The sequence below is a fragment of the Myotis brandtii genome, unplaced genomic scaffold, assembly GCF_000412655.1.
Source record: "Myotis brandtii unplaced genomic scaffold, ASM41265v1 scaffold10, whole genome shotgun sequence".
NCBI lineage: Eukaryota > Metazoa > Chordata > Mammalia > Chiroptera > Vespertilionidae > Myotis > Myotis brandtii.
This window is the reverse complement of record NW_005353325.1, coordinates 2294741-2318009: the sequence shown is the minus strand read 5'-3', so window position 1 is coordinate 2318009 and position 23269 is coordinate 2294741. Positions and strand designations below refer to the sequence as shown.

The window sequence follows — 23269 nt, the reverse complement described above, 5'->3', positions numbered from 1 at the left end:
ACATTCCTTCTCAAAGTTTAAAACCCCTTCTGAGATATTTAATTATATGCATCTCCTAAGGACAATTTAAACTTTGGGGGGAAATGTTTCACTTTTACCCCAAATTTTACTGTTAAGAGCCCTTTTGATAAATTATAGTTCTTTTCATTTGAGTATTTGGGCTGTTGCTCTCTGGTTATATGGGTTTCTGGGAAATGATGCTCTCCAAGAGAACCTGTTAAAATGAACTGCTAAAAGTGTCCGCATCCCTTTTTTTAAACAGCACAAAATCTGGACAAAATTTGATTTTAACTATTTTCTAGCAAATGGGTTATTTGCAAATCTGTGAGAATACATAGAGATAAAAAATCCCATATTCTAATTTGGTGATGCTTTATTCCTTTAAATTTCTCTTATTAGTGGGACTCAGAATATATTGGGAAAAATGATAACACAATTATATTGCAACCTTACTTGGGGCCAGACCCTGTTCTGAATGCTTTTTTAAAAAAATATATATTTTATTGATTTTTCAATGATTTTTTTACAGAGAGGAAGGGAGAGGGATAGAGAGTTAGAAACATCGATGAGAGAGAAACATCAACCAGCTGCCTCCTGCACACCTTCTACTGGGGATGTACCCACAACCAAGGTACTTGCCCTTGACCGGAATCGAACCTGGGACCTTTCAGTCCGCAGGCCGACGCTCTATCCACTGAGCCATACCGGTTAGGGCATGTTCTGAATGCTTTTATGTATATTTATTTATTGAACCTTCAGAACAATCCTATGAGGTAGGTAACCAAGACTCAATGTCTCTATGTTAATTGAGATGTAAGAGTGATTTCAGGGTGTTATGGGTACCTGGATTCTTTCCTTGCCCATAAATACTATCTATGTATATAAAAGCCTAAGTGATCGTTATGACTGGTCAACTGAACGACTGGTCAACTGGTTGCTATGATGATGCACTGACCACCAGGGGTCAGACTCTCAATGCAGGAGATGCCACCTGGTGGTCAGTGCACTCCCACAGCCAACCTCCTTCGGCTGGCCAACCTCCCATGGTCCCTGCCCCTGGCCAGCTGGTCCCGATCAGCCCTGATTGGCCGCAATTGCCAGCCAGGCCGAGGCACTTGCACACCTGTGCATGGATTCGTGCACCGGGCCTCTAGTATATAATAAAAGTTCCACCATTAGCAATTTAAGTTACAATGGCCCTGTTTAATTTTTTTAAACTAAACTCAATTTTTAACATCCAGAACAGTGCACAATTTATTAGTCTATTGCTCAGTTAGTTTTGCCTACTTTACTCTAAATGGAATTGGACACCATGTGTTCTTTTGTGCCTGGCATCTTTCTCTCAGTCCATACATCAGCTCACTCATGGTGTTGGGTGTGGTTGGTCCATTTTCATTGTGTTGTGTGGTGCTGCATGCATGACTATACCACAATGAATTTTTTTTTAGATGGCCATTTGGGTTATAACCAATTTTTTTGTCTCATATATTATGAATATTCTTGTATGTCTTTTGATGAAGTTCAGTACACATTTATACTCCAATATTGTATAAATACTTAAGGGTAGAATTTCTGGGTCATAGGATATGCACTTAGATTTCATCAGTTTTCCAAAGAGCTTAACAAAATTACATTTCAATGAACAGTATACGGAGTTCCAGCTGCTCCATACCTTCCCCCTTGCCAATATTTGGCATTCTTGTGGTTTTTGTTTTTGTTTTGTTTTTATTTTCACTTTAGCCAGTCTGGTAAGTGTGTAGTGGTATCTCATTATGGTTTAAATGTGCAATTCTCTGATGACTAATTATTTTGATCAAGTTCTCATAGGTTTGGTGGTCATTTGGGTATACTCTTTGGTGAGAAAATAAGTTTAACCCTCCCTGGTTTGGCTCAGTGAGTAGAGGTCGGCCTATGGACTGAAGGGTCACAGGGTTGATCCTCAGTAGGGGGCGTGCAGGAGTCAGCCTATCAATTATTCTCTCTCATCATTGATGTTTTTATCTCTCTCTCTCCCTCTCCCTTTCACTCTGAAATCAATAAAAATATATTTTAAAAAAAGATTGCAATTAAGTAAAAATGATTACAAAAAGAAAAAAAAAGAAAGTTCAGGTTTTTTAACCCGTAAAAATAGGATTATCTACTTTTTCTAATTTATTTATATTCTGAATAGGCATTCTTTGTTGGTTACATGTTTTAGAAATATTTTCTCCCAGTCTGTGGCTTACCTTTTGATTCTCTTAATAAGATGTATTTGATGAATAGCATTTTTACAAGTGTAATTGTCAATATTTTCCTTTATGGTTACATTCTGCTGAATAAACCTATGTCAATCCCAAGGTCATGAATATGTCCTCCCATGTTACTTTTCAGACACACTTGCTATTGGGAGGGGGAGCACTTTGCAAAGCTGTAAGAGCCATTAACTCTAATTCTTTTAAATGCATTATTTTAAAGTTCCAGCAGATGGTGGTATTGCTATATAAAAAGAGATTCAAAAGATTTGATACTTCTCAGTTTTCAAAGGTTTTTAAAAAACATTTTCCCCCCGACTTGCTTCTATAGCAGTGAAACCTGTGACACGCGTGTCAGAGGTGACACGTGAACTCATTTTTTTTGGTTGATTTTTCTTTGTTAAATGGCATTTAAATATATAAAATAAATATCAAAAATATAGTATTTGTTTTACTATGGTTGCAAATATCAAAAAATTTCTATACGTGACACGGCACCAGAGTTAAGTTAGGGTTTTTCAAAATGCTGACACACCGAGCTCAAAAGGTTCGCCATCACTGTTCTATAGGATGAGAAATATGTAGTCACGTAAATGTCACTTCAAACATACACACACACATATGTTAGAATCTCAACATTGGACATATTTATCAGATGGATTGATTAGACTTTTCCAAGGCAGAAAAGCCCTCTAGGAATGAGAATGGGCAGTAGAAGGAACTGAAATGGGGGTGGGAAGCCCAAACTTTGTCTCACAAGTTTACTCACTAGGACAAAAGCAGACTTTGGACATGAATATTTCAGGTCCCACATCTTGTTTTGGTAGGTTTAGCTTGGAAAGGCACAGAACTGTGTTTTATCCTGGCTCTCTCTGAAAAGAGAAAGCATATTTTAATATCTATAATTCTTCTCCAAGTAAGTCAAGTTTATACTTTTGTTAATCCTCACCTGAGGATATTTTCCCAATGATTTTTTGAAACAGTGGAAGGGAGGGGGTGAGACAGAGAGAGACTGAAACATCAATGTGAAAGAGACACATCAATTGGTTGCCTTCCTTATGCGCCACAACTGGGACTGGGAATTGAGCCTGCAACCAAGGTACATGCCCTTGTGCCCTTGACTGGAATTGAACCCAGGACCCTTCAGTTCACAGGCTGATGCTCTATCCATTGAGCCAAACCAGCTAAGGCTCAAGCTTGTATGTTTTTCTCCTTTTTTTTAAATCCTCACCCAAGGATATTTTTTTCCATTTATTTATTTATTTTTCTTTTTAATTTTTTTTAGAGAGAGTGGAAGAGAGAGGGAAAGACAGAGAAACATCAATGTGAAAGAAACACATTGATTGGTTGCCTCTTGCATGAGCTCTGACCAGGGCCTGGCTGGGGAGAAGTCTGCAACCGAGGTATGTGCCCATGACTGGAATCAAACAGGCTGACGCTCTATCCACTGAGCAAACTGGCGAGGGCTCAAGCTTGTATTTTTAAACTTGAATTCTGGAATTACACATTTAAGCCACAATGAGAGTATTAAAAATGATTGTAGGCCCTCTTCAATCATGTATAAACTTTTTAACCTCTCTATAAAATAAGAGACTAGATCTAGGTGATCCCTAAATCTTTTCTAGCTCTAAAATTTTAGCAAGCTTTTCCCTACTTATAACATGAATTTTTATTTTATTTTTTTGCTTTTCAGAAAAGTGGGAGATAGATCCATCTGAGTTGGCTTTTGTAAAGGAGATCGGAAGTGGTCAGTTCGGTGTGGTCCATTTAGGTGAATGGCGAGCACATCTCCAGGTAGCTATCAAGGCCATCAACGAAGGCTCCATGTCTGAGGAGGATTTCATTGAAGAGGCTAAAGTAATGACGTAAGCATAAAGAACCCAGACAAATATCTTACAACACCCTGGTATCATGGAAAGAACATGGATTTTGGAGTCAGTCACACCTGCATTTGTCACAACTCTGCCCAAGCTAGTTGTGTGACTTGGGCAAATTGCTTAACCTTTATGTGGCCTGGATGAGTCAGTTCACCTTTCCAAGCCTGTCAATTTCCTCTCCTGTAAAATGGGGATGGTAATGCCTACCTCAATGGACCAATGTGTGGATTAATTGATATAATCTAGGAAAGTGGCAAAAATGTGTGTTCGCTTCAATAATAGGCCTTAATAAGTGCACTTTTTGTTCATTTTCTCAGAAGCAAAAATGTTGACTTTGTCTTTATAGTAATACTAGAGGCCCGGTGCACAAAATTTGTGCATAGTAGGGTCCCTAGGCCTGGCCAGTGATCAGGGCCGAAGTGGGGCAACCAGCAGGGAAATGGGGGGGCCTCCACTGGCACCACCCTTGGCCGCCCTGGCACTACCCACTCACTGGCCCCATGCCCCGCTGGTCACCTTACTTTGTGGGGCGACCGGCGGGCTAATTGGAGGATCCCGCCTTGGCTGGCCTGGGGCCTGAAGGCTGGGGGCAGCTCCTGCATTGAGCCTCTGCCCCCTGGTGGTCAGTGCACGTCATAGCGACCAGTCGTTCCACCATTCAGTCAATGTGCGTATTAGGCTTTTATTATATAGGATAAGGATAAAGTATTTGCTTTCAGAAGATATAAGAATTCTGAACTTTAGGGGGGACGGGAGCAGGCTGGCAGAGGTTAATGTAATACTTTCAAAAATAAAGATTAAAAAATAAAAATAAATTTTACCTTGAGAAAAAAAATTAATGAAACTGAATGAAAGAAAAGTAAAGAATTCTGAGCTTTAACAGAAGTGGCTCTTTGTAGACCCTCACAGATCAGCATTTTGACTCAGCTGAACCCGTGGCTGTGTTTTACGTCTATAAACTGGCCTGGGCCAGGACAGACTGATAATGTGACACAAATCAAATCAACTTTAAGTATTGGTTCAACATTTACTTAAAAGGGACAACAATGTGGTGAAGAAAACCCAGATTACTTAGATTCTGTTTTATTATCCAAAGCAATTTAATTCTTCTCCCAACTTGCAGACTGAAATAGAAAAAACCAACCAACCAACTAATCAAAAAACCACAAAACCAGAGGTGATTAACTGGACCCATTCTCCATTGAAGGCAGAGCAACACTGTCTCTTGGGGCTCTAAAACCTAAACCCCAAGGGTCCTATCAAACCGTTCTCTCCATCCACTTACAACAAAATGATTTTCAAGGAAAGTTTTATGACAAACACAATTTTCCAGTGACATTAGCTTCCCAAAGATGTTTTTGTGCCTCTCGGCTGCCCTATTGGCCTTTGCTCCCAGATACTAACTGCATCCGAATATGGTTTTCCTATATCTGAGACCAAAAGTTCCTGTGTGTTGGATTAAATAGGGGTAATAAGAAAAGAATAAATAGGAGACATGTAAGTCAGGGACAGTTGAAGCCATACTGCAATTCCTATCAAACAAGAAAGAATTAGAGTTGTCTAATGTGATGAAGAGGGGATTCTTGAAAGTTTCAAGCCTTACTGGGCTTTTGGAGTCAGGATTTCTGAGGATGATAGTTTGAGGGTGATGGAAGATGCATGGAGTGTAGAGAATAGAAATAGCTCTTGCTGGTTTACAGAGGCAGGAATGAGGAGGCCAGGGGCTTATTTTTAAGTCAGTTCAGATAGACATACTGTGTTCTTACATTTGCACATAGTCAATTATTTTCCTGACTTTTAAAAAATGTTTTTATTGATTTCAGAGAGAGGAAGGACGAGGGAGGGAGAAACATCCATCTACTGCCTCCTGCACACCCTCTACTGGTGGTTGAGCCAGCAACCTGGGCATGTGCCTTGACTGGGAATTGAACAGGCAACCTTTTGGTGCATGGGATGATGCTCAACCAACTGAGCCATACTGGCCAGGGCTCCTAATTTTTTTTTAAGTGAGGCAGGAAGAGCTCCCTTCTGACTTCTAACTGTGGAATGCAAATACATTCATCTTAAAAAATTTTAGCTGACACACATTGAGCTCTATCTGGCAAGCATATACAGCTTGGTAATATACTTATTATATTGTATATGTGCATATTACATAGTAATATACACATTGCCTCCTTTTAGTAAGTGTGTGGTTTGAATGTCACCTCCTTCAGGAAGTCTTCCCTGATTACCCTGTGTAATTGTCATACCCATTCCAAATGCTTTCTATTATATCACCTTATGCTAGTTCCATCAAAGCCCTTGTCACTACTCCAAAGCTTCATATATATTTGTTTTGTTTTCCCTCCACTAGAACGTAAGCTCCGTAATAATAGGAGCTTATTTATCTCTCTTCTACAACCTGGTGAGTGCCTAAAATGATGACTAGCATGTAGTTCAAAATATATTTGTGGATTGCTGAATGAGTTAATGAATCCTCACAATTCTATGAGATAGTCCACTAAGATCCCAATTTTAGAGATGAGAAAAAGGAAATTTTGTAAACTTAACCTAATTTGCCTACAGTCCCACAACAAAACATTGGTAGAGTTTCTAATTGAATTCAGAACTATGAACTGTTTGGGCACAAAAGCCATGATCTTCAATTAACTAACATAATGATCAACAAACACTTATTGGGCAACTACTATAGGCCAGATCTTATAGCTGTTAACCAAAATTGTTAGCATCCTGTGTAGCTGTTCCATTGCAGTAAAAGAACAACTTCAAATCTCTTCTGGGCTCTTAATCACTATATTTGGAGATGGAACCTAATGTGGGAGCCCACACGTATGAGGCTTCCAGAGCATGTGCTAAAGGTAATTTAGAAGAATGAAATAAAACCAGTCTTTTCCGCCTTAGACAACGTAAGCCCATAAAAAGCTAATTAAATTAAAAAGTTACCTACATATTTTTTACCTTGGTTTATCTATATATATAAAAGGCTAATATGCCAAGTGTCCCCTTGGGAGTTCAACTGGGAGACCAGGAGTTCGATCGCTCGCTATGACGTGTGCTGACCACCAGGGGGTGGCATGGAATAAAGGAAGGCCCTGGACGGCAGCCAGCAGCCAGGAAGGAAGGCCCCGATTGGCCCTGATCACTGGCCAGGCCTAGGGACCCTACCCGTGCACGAATTTTGTGCACTGGGCCTCTAGTACTATTTATAATATATTCACATATGTGATCTCATTTATTGTTCCCAAGGAAGAAGGATAGGTTTTATCATCTCCATTTCATGTGTGAAGAAAAGTGAGGTTAACAAAGATTAAATAAGTTGCCTGGTCAGGCAGCCAATAGGAGATAAAACTTGAATTCAGCTCTTTGGATTAGGGGCATTACATTTTCTTTAAATCATTTCAGCACTGCATTGCCTGTAAGGGATTCTTCATTGTAGTTGTTGAACTATGGCTTTGTGTTTCTGGGTGTAGCTTATTGGTGGCAATACATTATATGGAGATATATGAACTAATTATATTTATAATCATAAAAATATATGTATAGTAATTTTAATTTTTTAAAGAACTTTTTAACTTGTATCTCATTGTATTCTTTATTTCTACATCATCATATCTTCATGCCAAAATAATTTAGATTTTGCAAGAAAAGTTTTAACACTGTAAGTTCATATTACACAGAAATGTATAAAGTAAAAAAACTGCAAACACCCCAATCTTCTTGCCTCCCTAAGTGTTTTTCTCCAGGGGTAATTAATATTGACAATAAAGGTTTTTAGTTAAACTCCTAGCCCTTGTTATATACATATAATTTAATTGAAACTATTTTTATTATTCAATTTTCTTATTGTATGTATCAATCACTCTTTTGTCCCTCCTGTCTGTCCAGAATTTTTTGTCTGAGCAGTTACAGCTAAGAAGGTTGAAACTCAAAGAACAGAAATTCTGCAAGATCTGGGCAAAGAGCAGCTGTAATAAGGAAGCAAAAAGCATACGAAATGGAAAGGAGAAAACATAGAATATGGGGCATGTAATAGTCTGTATCTACAGTGACTTAGGCAGCCTGCTTACTCTCTGGACCCCACTTTCTTAGCACAGACAGTGGACAGGAAACTGCACTACTTCCTCTGTGGTTGGGTTCCTTTTGATCATATTTCGCTGAAGGAAATTTTATAGAGATGATGAATCACCCCAGGGGAGCCCAAACGCTTCCCCAGGCCAACACGGCTCTGTTCACTGTGCATGTGTTTCTGCCACAGGAAGCTGTCCCATTCGAGGCTGGTCCAGCTCTATGGGGTATGCATCCAGCAGAAGCCCCTCTACATTGTGACGGAGTTTATGGAGAATGGCTGCCTGCTGGACTACCTCAGGGAGAGGAAAGGGACGCTCAGGAAGGAGATGCTGCTGAGCATGTGCCAGGACATATGCGAAGGGATGGAGTATCTGGAGAGAAACTGCTTCATTCACAGGGACTTAGTAAGTGTGGTGCAATTCCGCTGATTATTTTATGTAGCATGCTTATGTTCAGAAGGACGTAACAATTTAGGACTTTTGATACTTTGAATAATGCATACGCTGGCTTAATGCTAAAGCATTTTCTTCTTCATGCAATTTGTTCGGAAGTGTAGCTTTATTTATTTATTGTCTTTTTTTCTTTATTGATTAAGGTATTACATATGTGTCCTTATCCCCCCATTACCCCCCCCCCCCCAACTCATACCCTCAACCCCCTGGTGTGTGTGTCCATTGGTTAGGTTTATATGCATGCATACAAGTCCTTTGGTTGAACTCTCCCCCTTACCCTCCACCCCTCCACCTTCCTTCTAAGGTTTGAGGGTCTAATTGATGCTTCATCAGTTTATGTTGTTCATTATATTCCACAAATGAATGAGATCATGTGATATTTATCTTTCTCTGACTGGCTTATTTCACTTAGCATAATGCTCTCCAGTTCCATCCATGCTGTTGCAAATGGTAAGAATTTCTTATCTTTTACCGCAGCATAGTATTCCATTGTGTAGATGTACCACAGTTTTTAATCCACTCATCTGCTGATGGGCACTTAAGCTGTTTCCAAATCTTCGTCATGGTAAATTGTGCTGCTATGAACATAGGGGTGCATATATCCTTTCTGATTGGTCATACTTTTCAAAAGAGGACATAAGGAAGGCCAAGAGACATATGAAAACATGCTCAAAGTCTCTAATCATCCAAGATATGCAAATCAAAATGACAATGCGGTACCATCTTACACCTGTCAGAATGGTTATCATCAACAAATCAACAAAGGACAAGTGCTGGCGAGGATGCGGAGAAAAAGGAACCCTCGTGCACTGCTGGTGGAATGCAGACTGGTGCAGCCACTGTGGAAAAAAACCCCTAAAAATGGAACTCCCATCTGACCCAGTGATCCCACTTCTAAGAATGTAGCTTTATTTTTAATTGCCCAGTTGATGCTGTAGCCAAAGTAAGGTGCTACCTTAAATATGCCTTAAACTAATCAGCCACCATGCTATAAAACTAATTCACTTTTCTTTCCTCTCTCACTCTTTCCCCTTCCTCCCTCCCTTCCTTCCTTCCTTCCTTCCTTCCTTCCTTCCTTCCTTCCTTCCTTCCTTCCTTCCAGCAACCAAATAGGCATTGAGTATCTAGTAAATGCCAAGAGCTCTGCCAGGCATTGGAGATACAATAGCTAAGAGCAAGCTCCAGTGGTTCTCACCCAGGGGTGAGACCGCCCATGTGGAGGTGGTTTGGTTCTAACAGGAGTGCATCAGCATTACTGGCATTAATGAGATGACTAGAAATACTAAACCATTCTGTTCTGTAATGTTTTGAACAGTCCAAGTAAGTAAGTAAGTAAGTAAGTAAATAAATAAATAAATAAATAAATAGAGTCAAGGCTTATCTTGCCCAAGTGCTAATCGTTTGCTTTTCTGCTTTGCTTATTCCCCTTGAAAAACATTTTCTACCTACTCCTTATTTGTTCATGATATTCATACTGTTCCCTCTATGCCCTTCCATGTCTAATTTCTAAGCCCCAAAAGAACTCCGATGAGCATTCTGTGAGAAATCCCTGCTACTGTCACCTAGAGGTAGTCCTGTACTTCCATCACCATGACCAGAATGACCATATTATTCATCATTCCAGCTGAAATATTTTAGAGAGAGAAAGGAGGCATAATTTCATTGGCCCCAGCACACCATTGCTTGTCCTACATAACTTATAATGCATGGAACTTATTATTTTATTATTTCTACTTCCTAATTGTTTTTATTGTTTACACAAATGCTAGACTCTAAACTCCTGGAGATCAAGGCCTAGGAGCTTTTAAAACATCACAATAGCCAGATCATACCCAGAACAATTAAACCAGGATCTCTGAAAGTGGAATCCAGCCATCAATATTTTTTGAAACGTTTCATGGAAAGTCCCCTGTGCAGTCAAGATTGAGAACCACTGCTCCAGAGCTGGACTGTCTGGGTTGAAATTCACCTCTGTTTCTTACCAGCTAAGATGCTAGTTATCTAGCAAAGTGGTAGTGATTTAAGCACCTCCCTCATATGGGCTTATTGGGAGGGTTACATGAATTAATATGAATAAACACTTAACACAATGCTTGGCTCAGAGGAGAGCTCAGCAATGCTTACTATTGTTATTACATAGCAGGACCATTCTTTTGCATCCTTCCTGGCATATTCCCCAGTAGCACAAAGTAGCTATCAAGCAGATTTTTGAGTGGATGGATTTGGCATCCATTCCACCTAGCTCACCTTCCTAGACTCTGCAGGTTTGTCTTTCCTGATCAGGGTTAGAATTTAAAACTCAGTTGACAGTTCTGATCATTCTCTTTGCTCCAGGGGGTCTTCTTGCAGACTCTCCTATCCTTCATCTCTTCCTTCATTGTTTTCCTTTGTGTTCTATTTTATCCACCTGGATGCCACTTAAAATATATCAGCAACAAGGAATCTTTCCCTTCCAAGGGCTGCCTTGTGGTCTGTCTTTGAGATGGCCAGCCCTTGTCAACATCTTCCCAACTGGCTCCTTCTGACTTAACCATTTCAAGATTCTTGCTTTTATTTTAGGACTAACTACACCACAAAAATTTGATAAGAGAAAAATTCTATCAAAATAACCAAATAATAATTTTCTTGATTAGGTTGACTGAAAATAGAACGATTGGCATCAGATAGATCATCGCTGCATTATATAGAACTATATTTAGTTCACTGTGGTAATATTAAGAAATGTGAAAGTATCATTGTAAATAGTTATACTCAATGAGATGTAAGTTTTAAAATACAAGTTCTTAATTTTTATTAGCAATGGGACAATGGGACAATGGGACAATGACATGTCCCAAAGATATGTAACGACTATCCCTTATTTGTCATGTATATTGAGCCTTCTTTTTATTTAAGATACATTTAAAAATACACACTATTTTTTATGTCAAGAGTCATAGTTTACCATCTTTATTTAAGAGGATTTCCTCATTAAGATGGAGTTACTCTTCATATTTATCGAGGATACTTTTTGAAAATATAAAAAAATCTTTAAAAAGAAAAGTATTACAATTTCTTTTCACTTTTTTGTTCTTTCTCTGAAGAATCATTAAAATCTGCCATGTGAGGGCAGATATGCCAACTCATATACATCCCCCACCTGTCACAGGTGCCACCATAAAAATAACAGGCTGCCCACATAGAGAAGTAGGCTGGGTCCCAAGTAAACGAAGGAAAACGAGAGTAGAAACTCGAAAGCAAAACTTATATTCAAACTCGGGTTCTCTTCTTCTTTTATAGGCGGCAAGAAATTGTTTGGTCAGTTCTACAAGTATAGTAAAAATTTCGGACTTCGGAATGACAAGGTACATGACATATTTTGCTATTGTTTATTATAAAAGAAAATCTTGTATTTGTCTATTGACAAACTGAAAGATGTTATTGGCTTTGCTTTTTCCGCCCTGTTAATGTGGCTGTATGGCCTGCTGACCCACTTTGAATTTTAGGACATGCACCAATTTTAACTGTGAGGTAAATGGACTCTGTGGGCTATTCTGATCTCTTTTCATATATCATCATTAATAAAACTGTGACATATCTTAAAATTAAAAGTAATTCTCAGTCTACTCATTATATGTGTAAGATTAAGATATATATATATATATGGCTCTCTATATTTCTGAAAGAAAAAATAATTTGTTTGCTCAGTTCTGATTTTTCTATGTCATCATCATACATCCCTATTATCTGCCATAGGAGTTGACTTTAAGTCTACAGCTCAAAAGTGTAAAAAATCTAACCATATTCTTTATAACTCCTTGCAGTTTCTATTTTTACCCTTTCCTCCAGGTTGCTAGAAATTTAATTTCAGTCAATTCATGGTTTCTCCTTGACTCTCATCAGGGCCCAAATCCCAGTTCTGTGTGTTTCTTGGGGCCATAGTACTGGTAGGGGGATGGCCTGTCCGCTCCTTGTTATTGTCTATTGTCCACTGACACTGGCTTCCTTGCAGTCACCATCCTCTTGTTTTGTGCTTGGCTGGCCATCCACACAGGTGGCCACTGACTCATCCTGAGTTTCTGTCTGCAAGATTCCTTCCTATCTGACATTCCTGGGGGCTATCTAAGGCCCCATTTCCCCACATCCAGAGCTTTTTGTTCTCTGTGATCTTTCTGCCTCTCCTGGGCTCCACCCGGGAAAGAAGGCACAGGTTCTGTTTTGCTTTTGAATCCCACTAACCTATTGTGGTGACGTGGGGTCTTCTTTCTCTGCTATGTGATTGGGGAAGCTCATGTAGGGTGCAGGGTCAGTTCTCTACCTCAGCCACCCACTCAGGTTTAATATTTCTTCCCTTTCCCTTCTCCACGCTACTTCCCGGCTCAAGGGGCCTTTTCTAGAGAGATAGATGGTAGTAGTGTTGGGGGTAGGTCTCACTCTTATTCTCCCATATGAGCCATTCTCCCAAATATTTTGTTAATAATTCCATCCTTCTCCTTCTCTGGAAGCTCAAAAGCTATGAAAAATGGTTCTTTCCCTTTTGTTTTCTATGATTCATTCTTTCCCTTTAGTAGAATGACTTCTGGTTCAATAAAGACCTTAAAGATGGGGTGAGGTAGAGTATATGGGGAAAAGAAGTGCAATGTGGGGAAGCATTAATAGATAAATGTAAAAATACTATACTACATACTCAAGACAAGAGGCTACATAGCACGTTAGCTATCCTCTCTTCTCTCCAGATGCCCATTCTTGGATATTTCTGCAAATATCCAAAAAAGAGATTCTTGGATTCTCAAAAAAGAGAGAGGGTTCAATTTCTTTGTTATTTTTAAAAGGAGGTGGTAGCTACTACTGATTTCCTTCCCTATAGGGTCATTTTAATGCATTAGAAATTTTCCACCTCAAATATATTATGTTCAAATACTTTTATTTCCCCCTTCTCTGTTCCACAAAAAATATGCAGAAACAAAAGAAGACATTCAGCTGTAAATTTCTTTTTTATTATATATTTATTTTTATTTCCTTTTCTATAACCTTGGTTGTTAGACCATTCAGCACACTTCTTTGCAGATTTTATTGTAATTAGCATAATGAGTAAGGTATGTTTTGGACTGAAGAATGGCTATGGTTTTTTGAGACCCAAATAAAATAAACAAAATTGAGGCTTGGCTTGGAAAAGAAACGCTCTAAGGACTGCTTTCCCACTTTGAAAACAAAAAGGGAGGGCATGCAGAACTTTTGGGGGGTAAAACACGTTGTCTTCTAGAACTGACTTCACTGAAGGGACTTGAAGTAAACAGAACTTGGAGGTAACACGAAACACAATGTGCTTTGCAATCTGATGGCCTTAGGTACGTTTTGGATGATGAATACATCAGTTCTTCTGGAGCCAAGTTCCCAGTCAAGTGGTCCCCTCCGGAAGTTTTCCATTTCAACAAGTACAGTAGCAAATCTGATGTCTGGTCATTTGGTGAGTGAATTTAATGTTCTTTTAATGGAGCTTTATGTCATAAAATAGGCCAGTCTCTTAACATTTTGATTTCGTAACAGCATGCAGCATTGGAAAACAGTGCTTTCTGTCTTAAGTGTTCTGAACACACCCAGGCTGTCTTCGGCAACTGGTGTCCTTCACCTTCTGACATAAGTCTGCCTATTGGATCTTTTCCTTTCCCACTGAGCACTTGCTGTGAAACCATAAGAGGGTATCGAGTCTTCTGATCTAGGAAACAAACTCAGCCGACATGTCCACACCACAGAGACTTGTACGGAAAACTGATCTTATGGGGTCATTGACTTTCGAATGTAATTGATAAACTTCATTGTCTAACTGCTATGCAACATCCCCTAATTTCCTTCATTACCGTCAAATTTTGTAGAATTTAGACATAGGCCTCCTTGGGATCTGTCAATCGATACTTATATTGGGTAATGTTCTTCCCTGAGAAAGAGGCACTGTAGACCCATGCCCAATGGAGTCTGTTCTTCTAAATGATTTTCTAAGAGTGGCAACAAATGTGTGATTATCTACTCCCTGTCACCCCGACTTTCCTGGATGGCTTCTTGGGTTTGGAGGGACAGCTATATCCTCAGCAGGGTGTGAATTTTATTGTCACAATAAGGTTAAACTTGTGTCATTGATCTCATTACCTTTCCACTGACATGTGGTAGTCTTGGCAGGTGACATTTTAAGCTCTACTGGAGAGTTATGTCCTGAGACAAATAGATAGCAACCCAAGGGCCTCATTAAATGGCTGCAGAACAATGAGAACTGGAGTTTTACCTGCCCACTTGTCTCTCTTCAGCCCCCTTGGACAAGTGCGGTTCTTGAGCACCCGGACTGGTGTCATTCTTAAGAACCCTCTGGCTCTAGCATAGGCCTGGCCTCTTAATACCTAATACAAATTTGTAGAATAAGTGAATTATTAAATAAACTCAAATTGGGAGACTCGAAGAAGTTTCATGAATCAATCAATTAATCAATCAACACCTGTTTATGTGCAGAGCCCTTGCTAGGTAGTCTTCTGCTCAACCCAGCAGTCTAACTTCCAGTGTTGGAGGGGGATGCAAGCCATCTGCTAGCTGGTCAACTCTTGGTCTTAGCAGGCAGCAGGGCCTCAGACAATTCTGTTGTTTTCTGTGCAATGGCAAAAAGGTTTATTGATTTCAAGGTGTGGGGACACGAGAATACTTATAAAGGAAAGTGCTGGCAGCAATGTCTTCCAACAAGGAGGCAGACAAGGCCAATGGGAAAGGAAAGGCATCGTTTCCAACTGGAACATTCTCAGATTACAGGCCTGTCCTAAAACGAAGATGCACACAATCCCTAGATGGACCTGCTCTCATTCTGGGTGATTATCATGCAACGACTGAAAGAGGAAGATAATGCCGTACAATTTGAGACAGTTCTTTCAGTTCTAAGTAACCATTTCTCTCTACCCTCTGGTTTTTGTGCATTATCTTTGCAGGTGTTTTGATGTGGGAAGTTTTTACAGAAGGGAGAACGCCTTTTGAAAATAAGTCAAATTTGCAAGTTGTGGAAGCCATTTCTAAAGGCTTCAGGCTGTACCGCCCTCGCCTGGCACCAATGTCCATCTATGAAGTCATGTACCACTGCTGGCATGAGGTGAGTGTCCCTCACTTTCCCGTGAAGGTTGGCAGCCCCAGCATCTGAGAGCAGACCCATGTATCACATACCTCACTGCAGGACCCCATCATGGCAGGAAAAGGTGTCTGTTCCTTCGTAATGACCCCTGAGAGCCAGAAGCACTATTTCTCTCTGAAACTCCCACTGCAAAGTCATTAATCTATTCTGTTTTTAACAATGGCCTTTCATCTGAGGAATTCAGGATATTTTCCAAGTCTTATCTTTCTGCGATTGGTTCCTGCAGAAACTCTTGCAAGTAAAGCCTCAGTGATTAGCTGGTTTACACCTTTTAGGAACTGGTGGGTGGGAACTGAAGGTAGAATCAGGTTTGTTAAACTTCCACATTGGGAGAGAAGGATGGCGTTTTTACTTACTTCACTCTACTAATTTGTCTTGCTTTTCCAAGGCTAAACATAGTGGGTTTCATCTCTCTTGGTGCACTCAGGACTCTTGATAGAGAGATTAAACCAGAACAGAATGAAGGCAGAAAGGGTGCCAGGAACTTCTCAGGAAATGATCTTTAGGGAGCCCAATTTCTCTTTTTCTTGAAATGCCAAGCTTAAAAATAAAGCCAGAGGGGTTTATGTCTCACTACTGTCTTTTCTGGGCATTGATTCAATACACCCCTCCTGTCACATCAGACTCCCCAGTGATTTTGACAGCTCCTCTCTTTCCAGTTGACAGTTTCAGCCCAGAAAAACCACAGCTGGGTGAGGAATTTCCTCCTGGCTGAAAAAGAAACCACTTGATCTCCAGTCCACAAACACTGAAAAATTCAATATTTCAAGAATGATGTGGTTGTTCACACCCAGCGAAGTATTAATTTTATAAAGATACCTGGTGTATGAAAATATTTTACATATGACTAACTGATCTGCAAAGAATCTTGCAGGCTTTTAGTAGCAAACAGCTGTCTTAAGAACATCTTTGCATTAACATTGTAAATAGCTCAGGAATTGAGCTATTGTACTAGAGGCTCAGTGCATGAATTCGTGCACCAGTGGGGTCCCTTGGCCTGGCCTGTGGGATCGGGCTGAAACTGGCTCTCTGACATCCCCCTAGGGGTCCCAGATTGTGAGAGGTTGCAGGTCAGGCCGAGGGACCCCACCGATGTACGATCAGCCTGGGAAGGGACATGGGAGGTTGGCCAGCCGGGGAGGGACCATGAAAGGGCTCCAGGGCATGTCTGGCTCATCTCGCTCAGTCCCGATCAGCTAGACCCCAGCAGCAAGCTCACCTACCTGTTGGAGCATCTTCCTCCTGGTGGTCAGTGCACATCATAGCGAGCAGTTGAGCAGCCTTAGCATATCATTAGCATATTATGCTTTGATTGGTTGAATGGACGACCAGACGACCGGATGACCAGACACTTAGCATATTAGGCTTTTATTATATAGGATATGTATGTATACTTATACATACAATAAAATACCTATTGAAATTTTATATTTTTGTGGGGAGGAGACAAAGAAGGGGGAAGTAAGTGACATCAGTCTCAAATAACAGTTGGAACACGGATTAAAGCAGTGTTTTGGTTATGTTGATGTACTTGTTTGCAAAGTTGATTTTGCCTACAACTTTTGCCCCAAGGGCTTAGGCGCCTCTAGATCCAACATGATAATAATAGCATTGATACACACGTTTCATAGTCTCTAGTGACTGTGGAACTTCAGCCCCTACAAACCTTCACCATATATTCTTGGAATTTCAAGGAGGATTCTCACATGAGCTCACATCTTCCTTTGCTCTTTTTTATTATTCAAAAGCCATTAAGGGTGTCTGTCTCCCCACTAACCCTGCCGCCTATGCCTTGGTGAGAATGTGGGCTACCATGAGTAGTTCCATTTGCCAACAGGGTCATCTCCTCTTCCTCATGGAGCCAAAGCCAAACCACAGCCCACGGGGACATAGGAAAATGCTCCAGTCCTTGGCCCGTGGCCAGGGACTTTGCTAACTAAGCCTCAAGAAAGCACAGCTTGTGCTCCAGGACCTGCCAAGTCCCTTATGAAAACATGTCTTTTGCTTTGTGATTGAAATCCTTCTTTCTACAGGGGATCAGGTGTAGTAAATAACTGGGACTGCGTGTGGGAGCCTAGTACTCTAGATGCCCCTTCTTTCCCCGCTCTTCCCTTACCTCATGCATATCAAATTATCCAAGTCGATCTCAGGCAGTACTGGCCAACAGAACCTTCTATGATGACGGAAATGTGCTATGTCTGTGCTATCCAACATGGTGGCCATGACTGGCCATGAAGACTTGCAAAGTGGCTGGTGTGACTGAAAACTGAGTTTTAAAATGTACTTAATTGAATTAGTTGAAATTTAAATAGCCACATGTGGCTAGTGTTTGCAGCTCTAGCCATTTTATCTTTGCAGTGCCCTCTATCTTAGATTTTCACATCCTACCTCACGCCACTGCCAATCACGCCCCGTGGGACAGCCAAGGTGTCTTTCTCTTCTGTTTGTGGAGAACTAGCCTGGATCCAGGTCCGTGCTGGCAGGTTCCGGAACTGGTGTCTGAGTGAGTCTGAAGCTGAGCTGACCACCTCTGCTTCCCTTTTCCAGAAACCTAAAGGCCGTCCTACGTTTGCTGAGCTGCTGCGGGTTCTCTCTGAGATTGCAGAAACTTGGTGACTTGAGTGGAATGCCAACCCAGAAGATCGTGTCGCCAAATTGTCTCAAAAGGAAAAGCTGTGTGGGTCACTGTTGGTGAATATCTTCCTTCAGAGTTGCTGCCTCTTGGAAACATTATCAAGATCACAGGCTTCCCAAATGTTTTATAAAATTTAAGAATATCCTGACAACAGATTTCCTACATGTTTGAGAGGGACTTCTAAACTCTTCATTCTTCATGCCCTATTTATGAAAATGGGACAAATGCTCTATCGCATTTATAAGAATAGCCCTGAGAACCCCTGAGGGTTCATGGAAACGTGATTCTTTGAGGGTGGAGGGAATTTATTTCCTGAAGAGGAGTGACACTCTTTACGTCAGTCAGCCATGCACAGAAGATGAAAATAAATTTTGCCAAGTCATGGACTAAAGGAGCCTCCCCTGCAGAATCTCATGCTTTGGATCTACACAGATCTTTCTAGAAACTTACCTTCATTTTACAAACCACATGCCTGTGAGCAGTCTGGAACTGTCCTGTATAGTCTTCCCTATGTTATTTAACAAATTGTTTTTGCACATACCTGATACTTTTGGGGACAGTTTCTTATATTCCAGTTTTAAACATTGCTGTAGTAGACAACACACATTCTTCTTTGTACAGGTCCTGGTAACATTTCCCTGTCCAGTAATACCCATTGTGGGGACTCTGGCCAGAGGACACTGCATGTTAAAGGCCCATTTGCCATACGCATGCGAAAAGGCAATGACTCAGCAGTATCACTGTACTGTGCAGGCGCACCCTTATATAACCTACTTATGTTCATGTAGCACAGATGTCACTAATTGGCAGGAGGCCTCTTTTGTTTGAGTGAGTATATAAGGTGCCACTGACCAGGCAGTTGTCTGCTTTGTTTGCAATAAAGCATGACCCGTCTCCCTATGCCTGCTCATGTCTTTTTCCAATTCCTGGCGTCCAAAGAAATCAAGTCCATAACAGAGGAACTTGGACCCAACATCCATTGTCAGGGGCAGTTCAGAGCCTGAATTTCAATTCCAAGATTTCACACTTTGTCCATGTGACATTGGCCAACTTAAGAAGTACCTCCTGCACCTTACCAGAAGATGACTTGGTTTTTCCACAAGAACAAGAGGGAGGCAAAAATAAGACAACCAACTGTTACATCAGGCTCCTTCATTTCTGAAGTCCAGGGTTTTGAATTCATGATTAAGCAACCAGCAGTCATAATAAAATCTTAATTTCTCATGCACTGTTTGTAGGAATGATTGGAAACGGATCTTTATCATTCTGAGTGCTTCAGAAGTTCCATGCGAAGAAGGTTATGATAGAAAGCACACGTATCATTACCGTGGGGTCTAACAACAGGAGCCCATTATTTTTATGCTATCCTGCCCTGCATCGTGGTTCTGAAGGAACTTGTTTTATATATATTTTTTTAGATTCTAAGTTGCTGGCTGTCAGTGGTTGTGATTTTAAATCATATTTGCCCACTCTAAGAACGACATCTTTGAATATCAATAGTATCCAATAAATATGCGTTGAAATAATCAAACATCAGGCACCAGAAGAATCTTGATAACTCAAGTGGGGGCCTCAGACATGTTTGTCTGAGACACTGTGCCATTTCTGAGATTATCACCTGCTTTCCTCGTGGCTTCTGCTACGGGGAGGGAAGACAGAGGGCTCCTACTACTGAGACCATAGTTCAAGTAAAATGATGTGAAAGTGTAGCTCAAGAGGCCATGAGACTATTAAGCAGCAAAAGCAGAGGGAGGGGAGGTTAATGTTATAACAGGAAATAAAGTAGTACCAATATAGGCAGTAAGATGTCTTTCTTGGGTTTTACTAAGCTTAGCAGTCCTCACTCTCCCCTCAAAAGAAAACAACAACATACCGAACACTGAAATGCTGGGAGTGCCCACAGAGCATCTGCCGTCACTCTCAATGCCGTGCAGGGAGACAGGGCACAGAGCAGAGTGGTGGTACAGGTAAGTTATCCTGGGAGTCGTAGGGTGGCAGCAGGGACTTCTAAGAGCATCTATGGTGATGGTAGGCAAGTTCTATTCCTTTTGTGTTAACATTTTAGAAAAGTTTGAAACACCAAATTAGGAACAGGAATCATGAATGTAACTGAGACTCAGATAATGTTTGGATTTGGAATGTCCATGGACAGAGAGTCAGCATTCCCTACCTAACAAAAGAAAAAATTTCCTTAAGAAGTAGTTAGACAACTCCCTTTGGAAGGGAGTTGCTTTGCAACAGATCTTTGTATTAGTTATTTACATAAGCTCTCTGTGGGTGGCTTGACTGGTTAAGGATGAGATTGTTCAAGAGTTAAACCAGTGATGGCGAACCTTTTGAGCTCGGCATATTAGCATTTTGAAAAACCCTAACTTAACTCTGGTGCGGTGTCACATATAGAAATTTTTTGATATTTGCAACCATAGTAAAACAAAGATTTATATTTTTGATATTTATTTGATATATTTAAATGCCATTTAACAAAGAAAAATCAACCAAAAAAATGAGTTTGTGTGTCACCTCTGACACACGTGTCATAGGTTCGTCATCACTGAGTTAACAGTTCTGCATAATGAGTGGACAGGAAGTTTAGAGGTTGGTGGTAGGTGAGAGCCCTAAAAAAGGAGAAGACAGGAAGTCAAAGCAGAGAGAAAAGCTCAGAAAAACAGAATGAACTTGGAGGCCAAGCAGAAGATATGATCAGGGTAAATAGCCTTTTGGCAAGAAGAGCCAAAACATGTTTTCTGTTTAGTAAACTTTGAATTGAAGCACAATACATGGTCCCACCACTGCATTGGTGACATGTTTGAGTGGCAATCAAACTCACAAGACACCATAGTATTTAATCCAGCACTAAGTTTATTTAGCTGTTTAGAAAGATTCGGGACAGGAAAAAGAGTATGCACGGCCCTCAGTGCCAATGGAAGCCGACCAGTCCTCCATGTGCATGGATGCTCGGGTCCCCCCTCATCTGCCAGGAGAGCGTATGATTGCTGGCAATGAGGCCATGACGTGTGGTGTTCATCTTGATGCAAAGAAGCTTATCCCTTGGTTTTCGACCTGTCCTGTAGGCCTGCAGTTCACAGGCCTCCCAACCCATGTGCTGTCTCACAGATCAGAGGTTTCACGGTTACAAAACACATGTCTGGCCCTGGTACCCAGATTTACCTTATCTTGGGACATATCCGAGGGACTGGTGCTGGGTGACGGCAAACCTAAAGTCCTCTCAGACAGGTAGGTCTAGATCTGGGAGAAAAACAGGACAGGACTGCTGTTGACCCTTTGCTCCCCACACATAAAGTACACAAATTGTATATACAGCTTAATTTTCACGAAGTGAGTACATCTGTGAAACTAGCACTAGATCAAGACATGGTACATTCCAGAATTTCAGGATCCATTCTCATTCCCTGTTCAAGTCATTACCCCAACAGCAATCAATATCCTGATTGCCAACGCAAACTTTCTGTAAACAGAATCCTATGGCATTGTAGTCTTTGTGCCTGGCTTCTTTCACTTAATATGTTTGTTTGATCCATCTATCTTATATATAGGTAGTTGTATTTCATTCATTTTCATCTCTGTATAGTCTTCCATTATACAATTATACTACAGGTTATTTATCTACTCTACTCTTGATGGATATTTGGGTTGTTTCCAACTTTTGGCTATAGATCAGTGCTGCTATGAACATTCGTCTACATGTCTTTTGGTGAAAATATGTATGTACTTCCGTTAGGTATACCTAGGAGTGGAATTGCAGGGCTAACAATTATGTGTACATTCAGCTTTTGTAAATAGTGCCAAACAGTGTTCCTAAGCGGATACAACCAGATTCATAACCAGCAGCAGTGCATGAGTGTTCCAGCTGCTTCACGTCCTCAACAACACGTGGAATTGTCTTGGCCATAACAATGGCTAAAGGACTTTTATGGGCAAGGGTGTCTCATATTCAATTTTAAGTTGCTTGTTTGAGCTGTGCTACAATATAATATCTACCCACCCACTCCCCAGTCTTTGTTGTCAACATAATAGTATGCTATATGCACAATCTAAAATAAATAATACTTGAGAAGACTGAAGTAATTTAGGATGATAATAAAGAAAATATTAGAGATGTACTGCAGAGCAGAGAAGGGGGGATAGAGAGGAAGGGAGAGGGAGAGATAGAAACATCAATGATGAGAGAGAATCGTTGATTGGCTGTCTCCTGCACACCTCCTACCAGGGATTGAGCCTGCAATCCAGGCATGGGTTTGGTGACTTTTATGGTAAACTTTCTAGGAAAGCTCAAAGTGCAGGTGATGAATCTGCTTGGATTGGAGTGGCATGCTCTGTTTACTGCTGTCACCTGTACCTACATACTCATTTATCTCTTGCTCCTCTCTGATTTGCCCATGCGAGCCCTTGCAAACCCCAGACACCTTCTTATCTCAAGACCTGTGCACCTGCTGTTCTCTATACCAGAAGTCCTTTTCCTGGGTATCTATATGGTTTGCTTCCTCATCACTTCCAGGTTGTTGCTCAAATGTCACTCTCTCTGTGAGAGATTTCTCTAATACCACTATTTAAAATTGTACCCTCACCAGGAATATTCCCTGTCTACCTTTTCTGTAGATTCTGCTCTCAACACGATACAGTGGGGCCTTGACTTACGAGTGTCCTGACTAACGAGTTTTTTGAGATACCAGCTGTCTCTCAGCCGATTTTTTGCATTGAGTTGATAGAGTAATTTGAGTTAATGAGCTCCTTAACGAGCTCGGTCTCGAAACGAATTAAACTCGTAAGTCAAGGCCCCACTGTATAACAAATCATATAGGGCTACTTATTTATTTGGTCTATTGTCTGCCCCCTTCCTCCTGCAA

General features: G+C 40.7%; 1 protein-coding gene across 1 annotated transcript in view; it reads left to right on the top strand.

Annotated features, from left to right (window-relative positions):
* Positions 1–19305, top strand: part of TXK (TXK tyrosine kinase) — a 41304-nt gene extending 21999 nt beyond the window's left edge. The window contains exons 9-14 of the mRNA XM_005853143.2: positions 3925–4096; positions 8367–8583; positions 11911–11975; positions 13959–14077; positions 15573–15730; positions 18317–19305. Coding sequence (XP_005853205.1) covers positions 3925–4096; positions 8367–8583; positions 11911–11975; positions 13959–14077; positions 15573–15730; positions 18317–18385 — 800 coding nt within the window. The 3' untranslated portion in view covers positions 18386–19305. The remainder of the gene's footprint in view (positions 1–3924; positions 4097–8366; positions 8584–11910; positions 11976–13958; positions 14078–15572; positions 15731–18316) is intronic.
* The last annotated feature ends 3964 nt before the right edge of the window (positions 19306–23269 follow it).